The 20,477-nt window shown below is 34.4% G+C and overlaps 1 protein-coding gene across 1 annotated transcript; it reads right to left on the minus strand.

The window, feature by feature from the left end:
* Positions 1 to 3,904: 3,904 nt before the first annotated feature.
* On the minus strand, positions 3,905 to 19,331 carry LOC124830438 (E3 ubiquitin-protein ligase XBAT33-like). The gene is made up of 10 exons (XM_047304140.2): positions 18,759 to 19,331; positions 18,548 to 18,607; positions 18,174 to 18,245; positions 17,734 to 17,915; positions 16,855 to 17,015; positions 16,715 to 16,773; positions 16,588 to 16,634; positions 16,351 to 16,494; positions 5,552 to 5,643; positions 3,905 to 4,923 (listed from the first exon to the last, which is right to left on the minus strand). The coding sequence occupies exons 1-10, from the start codon at positions 18,933 to 18,935 to the stop codon at positions 4,379 to 4,381; spliced, it is 1,539 nt and encodes a 512-aa protein (XP_047160096.1). The 5' UTR covers positions 18,936 to 19,331; the 3' UTR covers positions 3,905 to 4,378.
* Positions 19,332 to 20,477: the final 1,146 nt, after the last annotated feature.

Raw genomic sequence — 20,477 nt, forward strand, 5'->3', positions numbered from 1 at the left:
CATCCATTGCTTTTTTCCAATGTTGATTATTTGATGCTTCTTCAAATGATACAGGCTCACAATCTGCAAATAAGGCAAAATTGATAATTTCTTCATTTAATGGGTCATTGTTATTACCCACAACATAATCTTCTAATCTGGCTGGTAGTCTCCGTTGCCTCTGTGGTCTGCTTGATGTTTCTGGCTCATCAGTTGTTGAATCTACACATCCATTCTCCTCTTCATGATTTTCTAGAATTATTGTAGGCTTATTTTGGGATTTGGATGACCAATCCCACATTCCTTCTTCATCAAAGGTCACATCTCTGCTGATAATTACCTTCTTTGTCTCCGGATTGTAGAGCCTGTATGCCTTTGAATTTGTGCAGTAGCCAATGAACACACATTTTTCTCCTTTATCATCGAGCTTCTTCCTTAGCTGATCTGGTACATGGGCATATGATATACACCCAAAAACTTTGAGATGTCGAATTGATGGTCTCCTTCCGCTCCAGGCTTCTTCTGGTGTTTTCTCACTAACACTCTTTGTTGGACATCTGTTCAGGATATAAACAGCGATAGCAACAGCTTCTGCCCAAAATTCTCTAGGCATTTGTTTTGCTTTTAACATGCACCTTACCATATCCATGATGGTCCTGTTCTTTCTTTCGGCAACTCCATTCTGTTGGGGAGTGTATCTGGTTGTTAATTGATGATGAATTCCATGTTGCTCAAAATAATCTGCACAGACAAGGTATTCTTGACCTCTGTCTGTTCTCAATGCTTTAATCTTGCAGCCACTTTGTTTCTCCACAAATGCCTTAAATGACTTAAAGGCATCACAAGCATTTGATTTCTGTTTCAAAAAATATACCCATGTTTTTCTGCTGAAATCATCAATAAAGGTAATAAAGTACTTACTACCACCATGTGTTGGGATTTCAACTGTGCATAAATCTGAATGAACAATCTCTAGAAGCTTTCTTGCTCTCCATGACTTTCCTGTAGGGAATGATTCTCTGTGTTTCTTTCCCAATTGACAAGTCTCACACACACTTTTGGGAATATTTATAACAGGCAAACCAGAAACATATTCTTTCTTTGACAGATAATTTAATCCAGAAAAATGAAAGTGTCCAAAGCGCATATGCCACAACCAATCATCATTTGATATGATAGTACTCAAACAAGGATATTTTTCATGTTGAATTTTCAAAGGAAATAGGCGATTCGGAGTCATTTTTACCTTGACTATAAATCTCCCACTCTTGTCAATCAACGTGCAGTTCCCATGATGAATCTGCATGTTGTATCCTTTTTCTGATAGTTGTCCCATGCTTAATAAATTATGATGAAGACCAGGAGCATAAAAAACATCAGAAATGAAATTCTGTGAACCATCTTTCAATCTAATCATTATTTGGCCTTTTCCCAAAATTGGAATATTGCTGTTGTTGCCAAAATTAACAGTTGAAGTAACTGTTTCATCTAGCATAGAAAATAATTCCTTTTTTCCACACATATGATTACTACACCCAGTATCTAAGTACCAGATATTTTCATCTTCTGAGAAGTTATTGCTTGTCAAAAATAAACTTTGTGGGTTATTAGAATTCTCACCAATATCCTGGTACTGATTTTCTGTAATGTTTGCTTGCTGTCGGAATTTGCAATCTGCTATTCTGTGGCCATATTTTCCACAGTGGAAGCAATTAACATTACTTCTTTCTTGATAGCCAGTTCTTCCTCTTCCTCTTCCTCGATGGGCAGGTACAAAACTGTCTCCATCTCTTCCTTGATTGTTTGGTATGAATTTGTTGTTTCTCCAATGATTAAAATTACCACGACCTCTGCCTCTTAAATTTCCACCTCTACTTCTAAAATTTCCTCTTCCTCTAGTATTGAAATTATCACGACCTGTACTTTCTACTTCTTGACTGGACTCCGCAACTTTATTGAAATTCACTTGACTTTTCAATGCTTCTTCAGCTCCTTTTTCTGTTTTCTCCAGTATTCTGCTCACATGGCTTTCAATGCTTCCTTGCAATTCTGCAACTGTCATGGTGTATGTGTCGTGAGACTCTATTATTGTAGTCACCACATGATCAAACTTCATCGGCATGGTGCGTAGAATTTTTTCAACCACCTTGCTTTCAGAAATATCTTCTCCATATACTCTCATCTTATTGACAAGATCTGTGATACGTGAAAAATATTGTTGAACAGTTTCTGAACTGGACATATCATACCTTTCATATTCTCTTCGCAAGGACTGCAGTTTGGATTTTTGAGCTTTCTCTACTCCTTTGTATGATAACTTCAATGTATCCCACGCATCTTTGGCAGTCTTGCAATTTGCAATTTTGCCAAAAATTGAATAATCTATTCCTTGTTGAATTTGTGATAGCGCCAACTGCCCTTTCCTTTGAAATTCTGCATTAGCTTGTTCTTGTAAGCCTGGTTCAATAAAGCTCCAGAGGTTGTGAGCTTTCAAATGGGTGGACATCAACAATTCCCCATAATTATAATCCATTTTGTCATCTAATTTGGGACCAGACCAAACAATATTGTAATTTGTGGCCATCTCTCTTTCTCAAATAGACTCAAAAAATTTTGTTAAGGTGAGAACGCTTTTGTTCCTCACACACTCAGTAATTTTTTTTGACTCTCTCACAAACTCAAAAAACTAATACTGGATCTAACTAGCTCTGATACCAATTTGATATCAGTGGGATTAATATTTTCTAAAGACACTCACTCAAAGTAAAGAAACAGAGGAAGAGAACTTAAACACTCTCTGGATATTTCATTCACTTGACAAACTTGTGCATTTCCGTACATTAGAGTTGCCTATTTTATAGGTTACAATTACAATATAATAATAGTAAATGTTTCTTAAGCACTGTTAGGATATTTATCCTATTTTATCATCATTATAGTGTGTCAAGGGTTACCCTATTTATCATGATTATATTGTGTCTAGGATTACCCTATTTATCATGATTATATTGTGTCTAGGGTTACCCTATTTATCATGTATTTGTGTATCAATTTATTCTTATAAATAGAAGATTGTGAGAGGGATCAATTAAGCCCTCAAGAATTATTTCTTTTCAATCTTAAGTAGCACAAAGAAAGCTACATAACGTGATTTGTCAGCAACTTTTCAGTTTTGAGTTTTTCCGTAAACGGTGCTATACTTGATTTATTTCTGACAGATACGGATTACATTGATAAATTTTATGAAAGATAAAAATGACTTGTACAATTTATAAGAAGTATCATGAATTTATTTAATTTTTATTAAATGTTAATTATTTCCTTTTACCCTCTTCTTAAAATTGCTGGATCCGTCCATACCTACAATAATTTTGTTTTTCTACTCAAATTTGTGTTTATGCTTGGTAACAAGCTTTATTTAAAGGAATTGAAAGGAGTTTGGTTGGTAACTACTTGCGTGTTCGCAATCTTATGTGTTTTCTCTTTGTGGAATTGGTCAAAATAAAAAAGACACTTCATTCAAAACAAGTTGGGCTAAAAGACAACACTTGAGTAGGCCAACGTTAAACTAGTAGATAATATAGTAAGAGATTGTCTATATATTACATTACTCAAAATAACATTATCAAATGAAAACTTTTTTAAACACCTGGTTAAAACATTAGTAGCTTTCGCTTATATAACTATTTTTCCGAATATTTAAAAAAAAATGTAACCTTTTACTTTAAGTTTATCAAAAATCAATCTTCATAATATCACATAAGAATAACCTTCAATAAATAATATATATATATATATATATATATATATATATATAGAGAGAGAGATTTGGACTTAAATCAATCTTATAATACTAATTTATAAAGTAAAATTTACGGTCATTTATATATAATAACTTAATTATATTTCTAACTGGTTGAACAAGTACTCTGCATAACATCAGTGTTGATAGGATAAACATTCCCCAGTTCATAAGAAGATCAATTACAGATCCAGCAACAAGCTGTACTCAAACTTGTTCTTGTAAACCTATAAAGATAAATTACAACAAAATATACTACACAGAAACAAATCTGATACATGCCAAAACAGAAGGGTGTTTTTCTTCTTTCTCTTCCTTTGAAAGAAGACTTAGTTTCCTATGATAAAAATGAAATCCAACTAAATTGCAATGGCAACGAGCTCATACTCATTCTACTAAAAATATCATATCTGGGCACCAAAAAGGTGGTGGGATTCTGACATGCCAGATTATCTATCACTCTCACATATACATACAATGGATTTTCACCATATGAGGGTGGTTAATAAGATAAACTATAGACTCCTTTATTGATTGATCTAAGATTGTATGAAGTATATCCACAAAATAAGAATGGCCATGCACCAACCTATTATGTCAAGCATTTATTTCTGAATTGCATTGATGCTCCCTGCTGCAACTTCTTCTACCCCAAAACATGCCTGAACATGTTGTCTTGTCTAGCCTTGGACCTTCCATTTTATCCGGATCCATCGTCGAGGATGCTTGCGACCGGCGAACCGGTTCATCTCGCGTTGCTGCTTCCCGGGATTCAAATGTAGGGCAAGGACCATCATTGCAAGTGCACAGAGGAATAGCTACAGAAGGAAATGGAGTACAAGTGACAGGGCAAAGCATCTCTGATGGAACTGAAGCTACACGGTTCCTTCGAATCTCGGGGGTATGAGAAACAGAAGAGTTATCTTGGTCACGTGGGTGTAGCATGCATGGGGTACACAGGCTGAGAGACACATGCACTTTGTTTTCTTTTGCTTGGGAACCTGGTAACTTCACAAAAGAGACAATTCCATGTCTGCAAAGAGGGCAAGGGATAGAGCCAGGAGGACCACAAGTTTCAGAAGAAACATTGCTCGTTGAGCAAAGATAGAGTGCACATCTTACACAAAGCTCATGTCCACATCCTGCATTTAAAACGCTAGAAATCAATTACACTGTGAAAGAATGCACAAAAAGTAGTAAGCTCCAATGCCTAGCACTAGAAATGACTCAGGATTTGTTTGATTTGGTTAGCTTTTAAAAGTTGTTTTTAAAGCTGTTTTGAAAATTTATTCAAGAAAAGTTTGAGTGCTGCTGAGTTATTTGTCTATCTTTCCAGGTTTTAAAAGTGGTGAGTTCTGTCCATCTTTTCTGTAATTTGTGTCTTTGGCATTCAATTGATGAGTTTATCACAAAGTTGGACTTCATGAACGTAGTTATTGTTGTGCCACCATGTTCTATAAACACCATTGAAAAACATCTTCTAGGTGTTTGTAGTTCATAGATTTCCCAACCCTATTTTGGAAATAGATATTAAAAGTATCTACTGAGAAAACAATGATCAAATACGTTTTAGTTTTAAAAGATAAAAACTTTCTTGAAAAAATCAAACAAGACCTTAGTATTTCATGTTGAATGCATAGAGAGATTATTTGATCTAGCCTAGTGAGCCTTCAACTTGTGTGAGTGTGCCTGTGCAGTTCATCAAATATCCTCTTGTAGACAAGCAGACAAAAATAAACAGATAGATGTCCAGAAGATTGAATTCAGTACCTTCAGCAGCCACAGAACATGACCTCTCCAGGCAGACAGCACAAACATCAACTTCACTGGAGGAGTTTGCAGCTGATTGCAATCCACAGTCTCTGCAGTTATTCAAATCAGTCTTGCATTTGCATCCAGAATAAACAACAGAGACATGTTTTAGCATTTAATTCTAAGATGGTATATCAGGAAAAGAACAACATTGGAAAAAAATGTAATTTTCTCTTTCTCCTTCTCTTTCAAGGGTTTATAACTCCATCTTCTGGTATTATCTGGCTGTCTTTAAGAATCATACAATAAACAAGATCTTCGTGTATCACTCCACCACAAGACAAATATGGGAGGGGCCACAATGAAAATGAGTTTGGCCCCACCCTCTAATGTAAAAGAAATATTCCATAATGAAAATGTTTTCTAACATGCTCTATACCACAAATAACTTAAGGAAAGTCACTGTTGTTAGCATTTTATTTAAAATATACAATAAATCCATTCAATACCGTGTGAGATAGTTACTGAGACAAACATAAGGGGATATGTGTTTCATTAGTCACATTCATGATTAGCCTCTATTGAGCATCATTTGACAAAATATGATAAACATGATATCATAAGTACATTATAATGGAGACCACCAAAAGCAGTGATACATATTTAATACATTCAATTTAGCAATTACTGTGAGCAATCATATCATGAGAACATAGCAACTGTTTTTTTCTGATAGAGGCCAACTAATACCACTATCAACTAGGGATGAGTAATAAATTTGTACATGCGAATATTGTCCAAACTTGTCTCGATGTTGACAGGGAATATTCAAATTGACCAAACAATAGTCCGAGTTTGGGTAATACGTGATTTTCAAATTGGGGTAAGGATTTGTATATTATATACATATCCGTCTTGCCACTGTCACCATTTTAAATTAATAAAATAATTTTGAAATATATACAATTATAATTTTCTCATTATTTAGCATTGAAAAGAATAAAATGTATGTTGTTTTATAGCATTAAATTCTTAATATCACGTTTCATTTGATTTGATTTTTATTTTCAGTAAAAAAACATTATTTAATAAATATATTAACGGCTACAGGCATGGATACAAGTATGCCCACTGTCTGTTGAGGATGAAGATGAGAGAAATTTCATACTAATCAAGTATTGAGGATAGACATGGGTTTTTACTCTGGAGATAAGGACAGGTATAGTCAAACCATTGTCATTCCTATTATCAACATGGTTGTGATCTAGGGTTTGTGACTTGGATCATTGTGAACGACTTTGACTATTAAGTTTACTATTATTACTATAACCATCATGAAGGGAATATGAGAGAGAGAAAGGAAAGCATATTGTTTTGTATTGTTGTAAAATAATGTATGAACAAATTTAAGATAGAATCATGCGATGATAACAAGAATGAACATGATAAGCCATAGGATAACTATTGTAAATAGTGGATTATTAGGGTAAAAACATCTTCAATAGTGATTAGGAGAATATTATTTTAGAAATTCCTATTTAAAGTTGGTCCAAGAGTTTCTGTTTTGGGGAGTCTCATTTCCACTGCCGTATTAACAACCACCACAAGCATTGAATTCCTTTGTGTTTTCTGTTTTAGGCATAGCAGACTTTACATTCTCAACCATGGACATGCGCATCAAGTTTAAGAGCAGCCTATTAGACCTATGTCAAGCCTTAAATAAACATAAAAAGTACCTTTTTTTTCGGACAATCTTTCTTGAAGTGATCCACTTTCTTGCAAAAGAAACATTTCTGGTTCTTTTGGATACTGCCCTTGTTCATTTTTTGGGACTTTGTCTTTCTTGTTCTTCTCTCCTAATTTGGCTTTGCTGAAGCTAGTATCTTCATTAGTTGTGAGATGGATAGAATGATCTTTCATTTTCTTGAACCTCCCTTTATCTTGTACCAACATGGCCTTGATTTCTTGAAAGTTCTATTTGTCCTTAAGAGTGTTATCATTTACCTGGAACTGGCTAAATTCAGGAGGAAGGGAGTTCATGATAAATTGTACTAGAAAAGACTTTTTCACCTTCATTCATGTTGACTTCAACCTTGCTGCTATATTAGCCATTCCAATTACATGGTCATGAATGGGTTGTGACCAGTCAAACATTTTAGTTGTCAACTCACTCACAAGAATTTCCACAATAGACTCATCAGTTATGTCTGATTGTGAGTACTCCTTGATCATTTTCATGAATTCCTTTGTGTTTTCCGTTTTAGGCATAAAAGGCTTTACATTCTCTTCATGGACATGCGCATCAAGTTTAGGGACAACCTATTACACCTATGCTAATCCTCATAAAGAGACTTCTCATCACTTGTACTGGTCTTCGTAATGGTTGACGGCATTTCATCCATAATAATAGTTATATCCAAGTCAAACACACCCAGTTTGAATTAGATTTGTTCTGACCAATCAGCATAGTTTAACCCATTAAACTTGACCAACTATTGCTCAAACCAAATAAATACATTAATGCTTTCATAAAATTAATGGATTCAAACAAAATAACTACATTAGTCATGCATTTAAATTCACCTTTGGATGACACTTAAACTGATAGGTTTAAAATAAATAACTTAATTGGACAATCAATTATACTTAAATCTACATGGATGTTATCTTTGGATATACAAAGATATTTACTAAGTATGTCAAATATCTCACTTTAATATTATTAATTATTATAAACAATGGTTAAACTTTGGGTAATCTTATAAAGCAATTAATATATTCATAATTTAACATCTTTTATTTTTACTCTAGAACTAATTAAATCATAAAATTTGATATTACAAAGTTACCATACAATTAATTTTTAAAGTTGGGCATTTAAACTACTCCGAGTACGCATCCAATGGAATTCCATTATGTTATGTCATGCTTGCCATGTCTATACACATCCACTGGAATTCAAAACTAATGCATTATTAACATAACATTTTGGGCACTTTTCAATCTACTAACGTAACATTTAATATACATTTGCATCCCAATTAAACTTCCCACAGTCAATCACCTAAGACTAACTTTTAATTTCAATTTACATTCCAATTAAACTTGAATGCATAATGAAAATATAAGTTATGCTATTAAAATATTGCAAAATACAAGAACCAATTAAATTTACCATTCACTACAATTCACATTGGGTCTCTTACGTTTCAAAACAAAACTAATAAATTGCGATTAAATTCCTTTAACAGTTTACGCATACGATTTCACTATAGGGCAGCGGAAAATATAAAATGCCTAAATCCATAATTTCAAAATTAGGGTTTTTATAGTTGGGAAAAAAATCCGAGAATCATAAAATCCAGTAACTTGGCTTTGATAGCAATGGTAAGCAATTTCTATAATTTCAATTGAATAAAATATACAGGATCTTGAATTTCATGATTCTCACAATTCTCGCATACATAATTATAAAATAAAAGAACTTACTTGTATTCATGGCAAAGTTTTCCTAATCAATTGTTTTCCCTTCTCTTACTTCTTCATTCATATGGCTTCTAGATGATATAAAAGTTACCGACTAGGAAATCTCTTTCTGTCAAAATCACTGTTTCTCTATCTATTCAAGAATGTAACTCTTGCTCTATTTTTTTAGGAACGTAACCATTTCTCTATCTTTTAGGAAGATAACCAGTATCTATCTTTTCATAAAGGTAACCATTTTTTAGATGTAAAAGTTGTATCTATTTTATTAAAGTTTTTAAGATATCATAAATAGAAACAGTTTTTATTTCTGAAAAATGGTTACGTTTCCGAAAAGATAGAGAATGGTTACGTTTTTACAAAGATAGAGAAAGGGTTACGTTCTAAAAAGATAGAACAAGAGTTACGTTCTTAAAAAGATAGAGAAACAGTGACCTTGACAGAAAGAGACTTCCTAATCGGTAATTTCTATATCATCAAGAAATCATCTAAGAGAAGTACGAGAAGGAAAAACAATTTATTAAGAGAACTTTGCAATGGATTCAGATAAGTTCTTTTCCTTCATAATTATGTAAGTGAGAATTGTGAGAATCATAAAATTCAAGATCCTGTATATTTTCATTCAATTGAAACTGTAGAAATTGCTTACACTTGGTATCAAAGCTAGGTTACTGGATTTTATGATTCTCCATGAATAAGATTTTTTCCCAATTACAGAAACCCTAATTTTGAAATTATGAATTTTAGGAATTTTATATTTTTTGCTGTCTATAGTGAAATAATATGGGTAAACTGTTACAGGGATTTAATTGCATTTTATTAACTTTGTTTTGAAACATAAGAGACAAGGGTTTTTGGTTTCCAAAATTTAATTGGTTCTCGCTAGAGCATGTAAACTATAATATGCAATATTTTAATAGCATAAGGATGCCTTATATTTTCATTGTACATTGAAGTTTAATTGGAATGCAAATTGAAATTAAAAGTTATTGTTAGGTGATTGAAAGTGGGAAATTTAGTTGGAACGGAAATGTATATTAAATGTTATGTTAGTTGATTGAAAAGTGCATCTAATGCATTAGTTTGGAATTTCATGGATGTGTATAGACACAATTAACATAATGTATTAATTTGGAATTCCATTTGGTGTATTGTGGGTAGTTTAAATGCTCAACTTTAAGAATCAATTGTATGGTAACTTTAATTAATTCCTGAGTAAAGTTGTATTATGGCAATTACCCATGAAATAAAAGATGTTAAATTATGAATACATTAATTCCTTTATAAAATTAATTGATGTTCATTGTTATAAGGCATTTAGAAGTTACCCAAAGGTGAACCATTGCTTATAATTAATGACATTAAAATGGGATATTTGACATACTTAGTAAATATGTTTGTATATCCAAAGATATCATACATGTAGAGTTAAGTATGATTGATTTTCAACTAAAGTATATTTATTTTAACATCTTAATTGTATGAAACCTATCAATTTAAGTGTCACCCAAAGGTGAACTTAAATGCATGACTAGTGTAGTTATTTTGTTTGAATCCATTAATTTCATCAAAGCATTAATGTATGAGCTTGTATATTGGATTCAGCTTCCATTTATTTATTTGTTTTGAGCAATTGTATGGTCAAGTTTAATGGGCTAAACTACATTGATTGGTCAGAACAAATCCAGTTCATATTGGGTGTGTTTGACTTGGATATGACTATTATTATGGATGAAATGCCCCCAAACATTACATAGACTGGTACAAGTGATGAGAAGTCTCTTTATGAGGATTAGCATAGGTGTAATAGGTTGTCCCTAAACTTGATGTGCATGTCCATGGAGAGAATGTAAAGCCTTTTATGCCTAAAACGGAAAACACAAAGGAATTCATGAAAATGATCAAGGAGTACTCACAATCAGACATAACTGACGAGTCTATTGTGGAAACTCTTGTGAGTGAGTTGACAACTAAAATGTTTGACTAGTCACAACCCATTCATGACCATGTAATTGGAATGGCTAATATAGCAGCAAGGTTGAAGTCAACAGGAATGAAGGTGAAAGAGTCTTTTCTAGTACAATTTATCATGAACTCCCTTCCTCCTGAATTTAGCCAGTTCCAGGTAAATGATAACACTCTTAAGGACAAATAGAACTTTCAAGAAATCAAGGCCATGTTGGTACAAGATAAAGGGAGGTTCAAGAAAATGAAAGATCATTCTATCCATCTCACAACTAATGAAGATGCTAGCTTCAGCAAAGCCAAATTAGGAGAGAAGAACAAGAAAAACAAAGTCCCAAAAAATGAACAAGGGCAGTATCCAAAAGAACCAGAAATGTTTCTTTTGCAAGAAAGTGGATCACTTCAAGAAAGATTGTCCGAAAAAAAAAAGGTACTTTTTATGTTTATTTAAGTTTTGAATCAAATCTTAATGAAGTTATAGTTCGTAGTTGGATTCTAGAGCTACCACTCATGTTTCTAATACTATGCAGGGATTCCTTTCAATCCAGCTTATAAAAGGAACTGAAAAGTATTTATATATGAGGAACAGAATGAAGGCATGGATAGAAGGAATTACTTCCAGATTGATTCTAGACATTGGTTATTGTCTGGATCTTGAAAAGTGTCTCTATGATCCTGGTTGTGCTAGGAATTTAACTTTTGTTGCAAAGTTGGATTTTTAGGTTTTAATTTTAGGATTGGAAATGGTATTTTTCATTTGTATAAACTTTCATACTATTATGGTTCTGGTACTTTATTGGATGACTTATATTGTTTAAATCTTGATGTTAATTTTTCAGAATCCGTGGTTAATGTTGAAAATGTTATTGGTAGTAAATGTAGTGTAGAAAATGAATGTTTTGTTTTCTTATGGCATAAAAGATTGGGTCACATATCCAAAGAAAGGATATTAAGGTTACTGAAAAATGAAATTTTACCCCTATTGGATTTTGATAACTGGGATGTATGTATTGATTATATTAAGGGTAAACAAACAAAACATATATCAAAGAATCCTACCACAAGATGCAGTCAACTTCTTGAGTTAATACACACTTATATTTGTGGTCCTTTTGACATTAAATCTTAGAGTGGTGAAAAATATTTTATCTCTTTTATTAATGACTTCTCACAGTTATTGTTATATATATCTATTGCATGAAAAATCTCAATCAATAAACGTCTTTGAGGTGGAAAGACAGTTAGATAGAAAAGTAAAAGTCATGAGATTTGATAGAGGTGGTAAATATTATAGTAAAACTGATGAGAATGGACAATGTCCAAGTCCATTTGCAAAGTATCTTGAAAGTCCAGGAATATGTGCACAATATACAATGCCCTGTACACCACAACAAAAATGGTGTAGAATATTCCTTTATCTTTATGGACGCATTCATTAAAGACTGTTGTATATCTGGTTAACAGGGTTCCTAGCAAAGCAGTTCCTAAAACTCCTTATGAACTATGGACTAGAAGGAAACCCAATTTAAGACATCTTAATGTTTAGTGTTGTCCAACAAAGGTAAGGTTATACAATCCACATGAAAATAAACTTTATGCAAGAACCATTAGTGGTTACTTCATTGGTTATCCTGAAAAATCAAAGGGATATAGGTTTTATTGCCCTAACCATAGTACAAGAATAGATGAGTTTAGTAATGCTTGGTCCACTGAAAATGGACAATTTAGTGGGAGTGAGGAATCACGAACCGTGGACACTCAAGAGAATACTAGTAGTGTTTCTACACCTAATGTCTCTTCTCAAGTTGTTATCCCTCTTGTTGTATCATGGTCTCACAACAAGCAGAGACAACAAGTTAATGTTCCAATCCCACAAAACGAACATATAAATGTTGAGTCAACTGACAATCAGCAAGTCACAAATGAGCAAGTGATAAAGGAACCACAAGAAGCAACACTAAGAAGGTCTGTAAGGCAGAGAAGACTTGCTATTCCCAATGACTATGTGGTTTACTCTGTTGAACATGAATGTGACTTGAGCATTGATGAGGATCCAATCTCTTTCATACAAGCCATGAAAAGTAACAATTCAGAGAATTGATTGAATGCTATGACAAAAGAATTGAAATCAATGGATAACAATAAAGTATGGGATCTAGTTGAATTGCCTAAGGGTTCAAAAAGAGTCGGTTGTAAATGGGTCTTTAAGACCAAATGTGACTCAAAAGGCAATATTGATAGGTATAAAGCTAGATTAGTCGCCAAAGGTTTCACTCAAAAGGATGACATCGACTACAAAGAGACCTTTTCTCTTATTTCTAAGAAGGACATTTTGAGAATTGTTTTGGCTTTGGTGGCTCATTATGATTTAGAGCTTCACTAAATGGATGTTGTTAGATATATTATATGTTTTATCTTTTAGTTAGTTTGTTATTATTTCTCATTTATATTTTGGGCTTAGCCCATATTTCTTCTATTATAAATAGAGAACCCTATGTGTGTATTCAACACAAGGAAGATTAATCCAAATATAGTTTTTCACTATATTCAACATGGTATCAGAGCAGGTTCTCTGATCCTCTTCTGGTGGTCTCTGCTGTCTGCCGGCAGCCCCTAAAATCTCAGTGGGCAGTCCATTTTTTTCTTCTTAAATCTCTGCCACAGTCAGCACCAGTCCAGACCCAGTGTGCCACTGCTGTCGCCGCCACTTTCCACTGTCGTCGCTGCTAACTCCAGCCACCGTCGCCGCCGCCACTGCCGGCCACCGTCATAGTTTCGACCGGTGACCAGCGGATCTGAAGCGTCTCCTCGAGCGACGGCCAACCCCGCCAGAGTGAAGACCAGACTCCGCTCAACGAGCCTCCACGCGCCGCCTTCTTCTCGTCAGATCTCGGGCGCGTGTTCTGCACGCGCCGCCTTCCCGGTGTCGGAGTTTCACCGCGACACCTCCATAGCTCTCGCCGGACCTCCCTCTCTCTGTTCAGACCTTCCAGAGCAGCCATTGCTGCCATCTTCGTTTGTCTTCGTCTCCGCCGTTGATTGTCCAAGCACCGTTTTCCGCTGTACAGGCACCGTTTTCCGCTGTACAGCCATTGTTTGCCGCTGTCCAGCCATTGTTTGCCGCTGTCCGGCGCCGTTTTGCCGCTGTCCGGCGCCGTTTTGCCGCTGTCCGGCGCCGTTTTGCCGCTGTCCGGCGCCGTTTGCCGCTGTCCGGCGCCGTTTGCCGCTGTCCGGCGCCGTTTGCCGCTGTCCGGCGCCGTTTGCCGCTGTCCGGCGCCGTTTGCCGCTGTCCGGCGCCGTTTGCCGCTGTCCAGGCGCCGAATGCTTCCAACCATTGTAGGCCCCCATCAACTCGTCAGTTAGTGATGGCAGTCCCTGTAGTTTTGTCGCTTCCAACCACTACAGGCCCCATCAGTCCCATCAGTCAGTGATGGCAATTTAGTCCCTATAGTTTTATAGCAGTCAACCGCCCCTGCAGTCACTACCGCCTCAGACAGACGCAACTGCGTCAGTTCTTCTTGGGCTAGAGTTTAGCCCGATCTTCTTGTGATAAGTATCACCACTTGGGAGTTGTTCAGCAAAGAATTTTGGACCTCCAACATGTCTTTGGATCTTTGATGCCTGTGATATTTCACATTTCCGCCCTTCACATTAAGGGGGAGTACGTTTCCAAGACACTGCAAGTCACATAAATATGGGTGTAGTCCCTGCAGTTTTGTAGATTTCAGCTACTACTATTGATCCCGTCACCCATCCATCATTGATGAGGATTTAGTGTAGTCCCTGCAGTTTTGTAGCTCTTAGCTTTCAGCTACTACTGTTGATCCCATCACTCATCCATCATTGATTGGGAATCAGTCCTTGCAGCTTGTCATTGTCCACCACTGCTCTCCTTCATCCACTTTTGAAGTTGAAGTTTCACAAGCTGTTGTTAGTCCATCTATGTTTGCCTCACACTCTTGAAGACAAATCATCTAGTTCAACACTGAGTTCATCTATTCCAAGCTTAGTTCATACAATTTGTATGCTCCAGCTTGAGGGGGAGTGTTAGATATATTATATGTTTTATCTTTTAGTTAGTTTGTTATTATTTCTCATTTATATTTTGGGCTTAGCCCATATTTCTTCTATTATAAATAGAGAACCCTATGTGTGTATTCAACACAAGGGAGATTAATCCAAATATAGTTTTTCACTACAACAGATGTAAAGATTGTTTTTCCAAATGGTGACTTAGAAGAGGAAGTTTATATGGACCAACCATAAGGTTTCTCAATAATAGGAAAAGAAAATTTGGTGTGTAAATTGAAGAAATCAATATATGGACTGAAACAAGCTTCCGGACAATGGTATATAAATTTAATGATACCATAACTTCATATGGTTTTGTAGAGAACATCGTTGACCAGTGTATATACATAAAGATCAATGGGAGTAAGTTTGTTATTTTGGTTCTATATGTTGACGACATTCTTCTTGCTGCTAATAATATTGGTATGTTACATGATGTAAAGAAGTTTCTCTCTAGTAAATTTGAAATGAAAGATATGAATGAGGCATCTTATGTGATAGGAATAGAAATATTTTGTGATAGATCACGAGGATTGTTAAGTTTGTCTCAAAAAGTCTATTAACAAAGTGTTAGAAAGATTCAGAATGGATAAATGCTCTCCTAGAGTAGTTCAATGGTCCCAGAAAGGGGACAAGTTTAGTCAAATGTAATGTCCCAAGAATGATTTGGAACAAAAGGCCATGGAGTCCATTCCTTATGCGTCAATGGTTGGGAGTTTGATGTATGCTCAAACTTGTACTTAGCCAAATATTAGTTGGAATGTTAGGCCGATATCAAAGTAATCCCAGAATGGATAACTGGAAAGCTGCAAAGAAAGTTCTTAGGTACTTACAAGGTACCAAAGACTACATGTTCACCTCCAGAAGGTTAGATCATCTTGAAGTGATTGGCTACTGAGATTCAGACTATGTTGGATGTGTGGATTCAAGAAAATCCACATTTAGGTATGTTTATATATTGATCTGGAGGAGCAATTTCTTGGAAAAGTGCAAAACAATCCGTCAGCCAAGTCATTTATTGTTTTTTATCTGCTTAATAAATAATTTGAAGAGCCTAAGCCATTTCCCCAAAGTATTATTTATCAACTTCACATTTCCACATGCACAAATAAAAACTAATAATGTATACTTATTTATGAGATAGAAAAAAAGTAAAAAAGTATGAAATCTCAGCGTCTCGCATTTAGCATTTCTGAAATTAGACAAAGTCCATCACAATGGAATGAATATTTTTGTTAGAAAAAAATTATTTATCATTTTCACTATCTAGATTGTAGATATATTCACTGCAAAATTACCTGGCAATGTTGAGCACACTCATAAGAGGCAAGGACAAATAATTTGAAGAAGGAAATGTCAATATTGTGGCTTGAGAAGTGGGTGCCAGCAATGGTTCAAGCCAATGACGACCCCACATTCTAGCAACATCAAGTGAAAGCCATCTAGAGAACAAAAATTTAAATTCATATGATTAGATCATTTATGTTACAGGCTTGCAAAAGTTTGCACTGAAATCTCCATTTAAAGTAACCTACCCATTGCAATTCAAAGCCATCCGACTAGCACCTCTTGCGAGGAGGATCTGAAAGAATAAAAGCATCATGACATGTTCAAAGGAAAAGACCAAATAGAATCTCAAATCAAAGTTGAAGAAATTCTTGCCTGACAGCATTTCAAATTGCCTCCACAAGCAGCATAATGCAATGGAGTGCTTCCAGCCCCTATATCAATGCACATCAGTAAATTCCAAGAAGAAAAAAAGTCTACCATACATTTGTCAGAAAATTAAACAAAAAAATTACCAATTAAATCCATTGAGGTTCCATAATGAAATGTTGCAGCTGACACATTAGCATCAAGATCAAGTAGCAGTTGTACACAATCAAAGTACCCATTTAATGCAGCCATATGAAGGGCAGTAATACCAGCATCAGCTGTTTTATTTACAAACCTCGACAGCACACTGCACTGGAATGAAGTAAATAAACAGCAAGATAATATACAAATATTGTAACTTTGCAGGATAGTCATGCCTTAAAACATTCTTAACATCAATAAAACTATAAGAAAACTCAAGAGGGTGTAATCAGGTTGAATTGGGTTAGGTTTTGAACCATTAAAAAACCAAACCAATTAAACAACAATGGGTTGAATCTGGTTGGGTTCTCTGATTTTTATACCACAACTCAAACCAAAACCACCCATTCTCCATCGGGTTGGTTAATGTTAATGATCGAGTTGTACCATAAAATAATAATACTAATATTAATAATAATAAATAATAATAAATATTGTGCATTTTGAAATATATGGTGTTAATTTTGAGATATATGGTGTGGAGATGTTCATTTCAAGTTGGTTTAATTCAGGTTAGCAAACTCTTGATTGATGATTATGCAAGCCGAACCAGTTACCTGAACCAAACTATATAAGGTCAGGTTGTGTTGGGTTAAGTAAAAAAGTTAATCATAGCTCTCACAACTAATATTCTTATCTAACACATAAATAGTGCACCATACAACATAATAGGTAAATGTCTATAAATACTAATAAGATTGTGACATTAATATAAGAACATTTTAATACAAGCATGTCACCAATGGTGAAAATGTCACTCGTAAAATTCACTGCACTGGTAAAATACCGATCCAAAAATAAGATAATGAAAAGAAAAGGCACACCTTTGTTCATGTGTGTTTTTCACATTCGATCCATCAATTTCTGCGTCCATGCGAGCATGTAAAGATTCAAAAGGAGCACTTGGAACAAAATCTGCAACAACAAGTCTGATGCATCTTGCATGTCCATTGATGGCTGCAAAGTGTAGAGCTGTCCTCCCACTGAGATAATCTGCTTTCATAACCTGTTGTCAAATTGGCTGTTATTCTTGAAAAGAAACTTTAACAATGTAAACAGGAAAATACACTTGAAAACCAATAACTCCCTTCCCATCTAACACATAGTTTCAACTCTCAACAACCAACCCTATGTCCTATGGCCTCCATATGATACAACAGTTCAAATATAACTAAAAAAGACAGAAAGAGGGAGAAAAAAGAACAGTGGAGAGATTGATTTCTCCCACATGAACACAGTAAATAAGTGAAGTACTCATACTCACATTACATCTGAAGAGCAGAAGAGTTTGTACAACTTCCCAATGACCATATCTACAAGCTTGCATCAATGCCGTCTTCAGATCAAGGATTAAAGCAAACCAAAATCTCATTTAGTGAACCATATGTTGAGTCAGTACACAATACACATGCATCAAAAAGAAAAGCAACAGACATCAAATAAAATTGTGCAACTTTCAGAACATAACCTTCCAACACCGAAGTTCACCTAAATTCATAACACCATTGCAATCAAACAGAGTAAATCCATCAAATCAAAACCAACAACACCCACAAGACTAATAATATCCAAGCCCCAAAATCAACCTTTCATGTTAAGCACGCATTTTAAAATAAAACACCAAAACGGAAACCGTACCTGCCCACAATAATTTCTTGAATTCACATCAGCTCCATTTTCAAGCAGCAATGCCACAATCTAACAGAAACCCAGATTAAAAAATCAAAAAGCAAAGACACAGAAGCTTAGAAAATTAAAAGGGGGTCGACGAAAACAGTAAAGACAGAAACTTCGAAGATTAAAATTGAGAAAAACGAAAAAGGGGTGGTTGAAAAATTGAAATTGAAACCTCATTATGGCCTTTAGAAGCTGCAAAATGAAGAGGCGAATTGAGGCCCCCAAAAGTGGAATACTTTGCAAGACCAGGGTTGCATTCTAGAAGCATCTTTGCCTCAACCAAATCGCCGTCTCTCGCCGCTGACACCAACCTCTCACCGGAAGCCGAGCACCCAAATGAATTCCCCATCTCTTTCTCTCTCTCTCTCTCTCTCTGAGATCAAATCTTCACAAAAGAGCCTCCGGGCAAAAAAAGAGACAAAATCCAACCAAAGGCAGCAGAATCTAAACGCAATGGGGTTTAAATGTATGTGTGTATTTATGTTGTGATGAAAAATTGGAAACTTTGCTTTTGGATTGGGTGGAGAAGCTGTGTGGTGACGTGGCAGCCTTTTTTTCTCTCTCTCTCTGTTTATCTAATAACTGTGTGAAACAGAGAAGGGTGGTTAAACAAAAGGGAAGGAAAAGGCAAAGGTTGAAGGTGGTAGCTAAGAATGTGCTTGAGGTCGGTGTTAATGGTGGTGCTGTGCGGAGCGAAACAAAAGGGAAAGGAGTGTGACACAAAATGAAGGCTCTTTCTCTCTCTCTTATTTGTGTTATTATTATGTTCTTTCCTTCTACGTGGGTTCTTGTTGCTTTGACTTTTTGTTTGTCACTGTTTGTTATACATTGGTTAAAATTGTTGTTGTTATTCATAGGATTTATAGTTTTTTCTTTTTCAGTGAATCTTGCTTATTCTATTTTTTTTTTTTTTTCGGTTCTAACAGTTTACTGAATATGTATGTTAAGTGACAGATAAATACGATTTCAAAGACATTTTTCAAAAAATTTCTTTTTCACTTTAGTCTTCTATAAAAAATTTAGATTTAAATTTGTTTCAGTATTCAATTTATGATTTATTTTATCACGTAAAATCTTTTTCTTCCAATTGAATGCTTGGTAGAATTAATAACTTTGATTTAAGTCCTTAAAAAACTATTTATTTGTATTTTATTTATAAATTATAATATTATGTCAATATCTAAAATAATTTTAGATTTTTGTGGTCTCTTAATTTATTTTTAACGATGACCACTCATACGTTTTCTATTATATGATGATCTGAAAATAATGAAAATATAAAATGAACACAATAGACACAAAATCAATGTTTGCAATTATTGGCTAATTTAAATTCGTTTAATTTTAACAAATAAATTATATCTTTCCTTCAAATAATTCAGTTTTATTCATAACTGAAAAGGTAAAAGGAGAGGAAAAAGTACTTTCTTTAATCCCGTTTGATGTGGTTACTTTTGGATCTTTTTCAAAATTAAATTTGAAAACAAAACTTAATTAAATAATAAATGGTTAATTTTTTTATAAAAATTAAAATTATTAATTGAAAGTAGAAAAAGAAATTTTTTTACTTCAAGTTTTAAGTTTTTACAATTTGGTTATTTTTTGTTTTTCGATTTCATTATAGTTGGAGTATTCAACAATTTTTAAAAACTAATGTCTTAGGTGATTTTAAGTTCTTGTTTCAAAATGCAATTTGCAAAACAAATGGCCTTTGAAAAAATGGAACTGAAAGATATTTTATTTTATTAAATTTTAAATATTTTTACATTCGTTTTTCAAACAAAATCAAATAAAAGGAAAATAAAAAATAAAAGGTACGAGAGACCATATCAAACTTATGATTACAAGACATAAACAAATTATATCTATTATAAAAAAATTTAAATAAAAT

This window comes from Vigna umbellata, chromosome 4 (genome assembly GCF_029865625.1).
Source record: "Vigna umbellata cultivar VRB3 chromosome 4, Vumbellata_1.0, whole genome shotgun sequence".
NCBI classification, from domain to species: Eukaryota; Viridiplantae; Streptophyta; class Magnoliopsida; order Fabales; family Fabaceae; genus Vigna; species Vigna umbellata.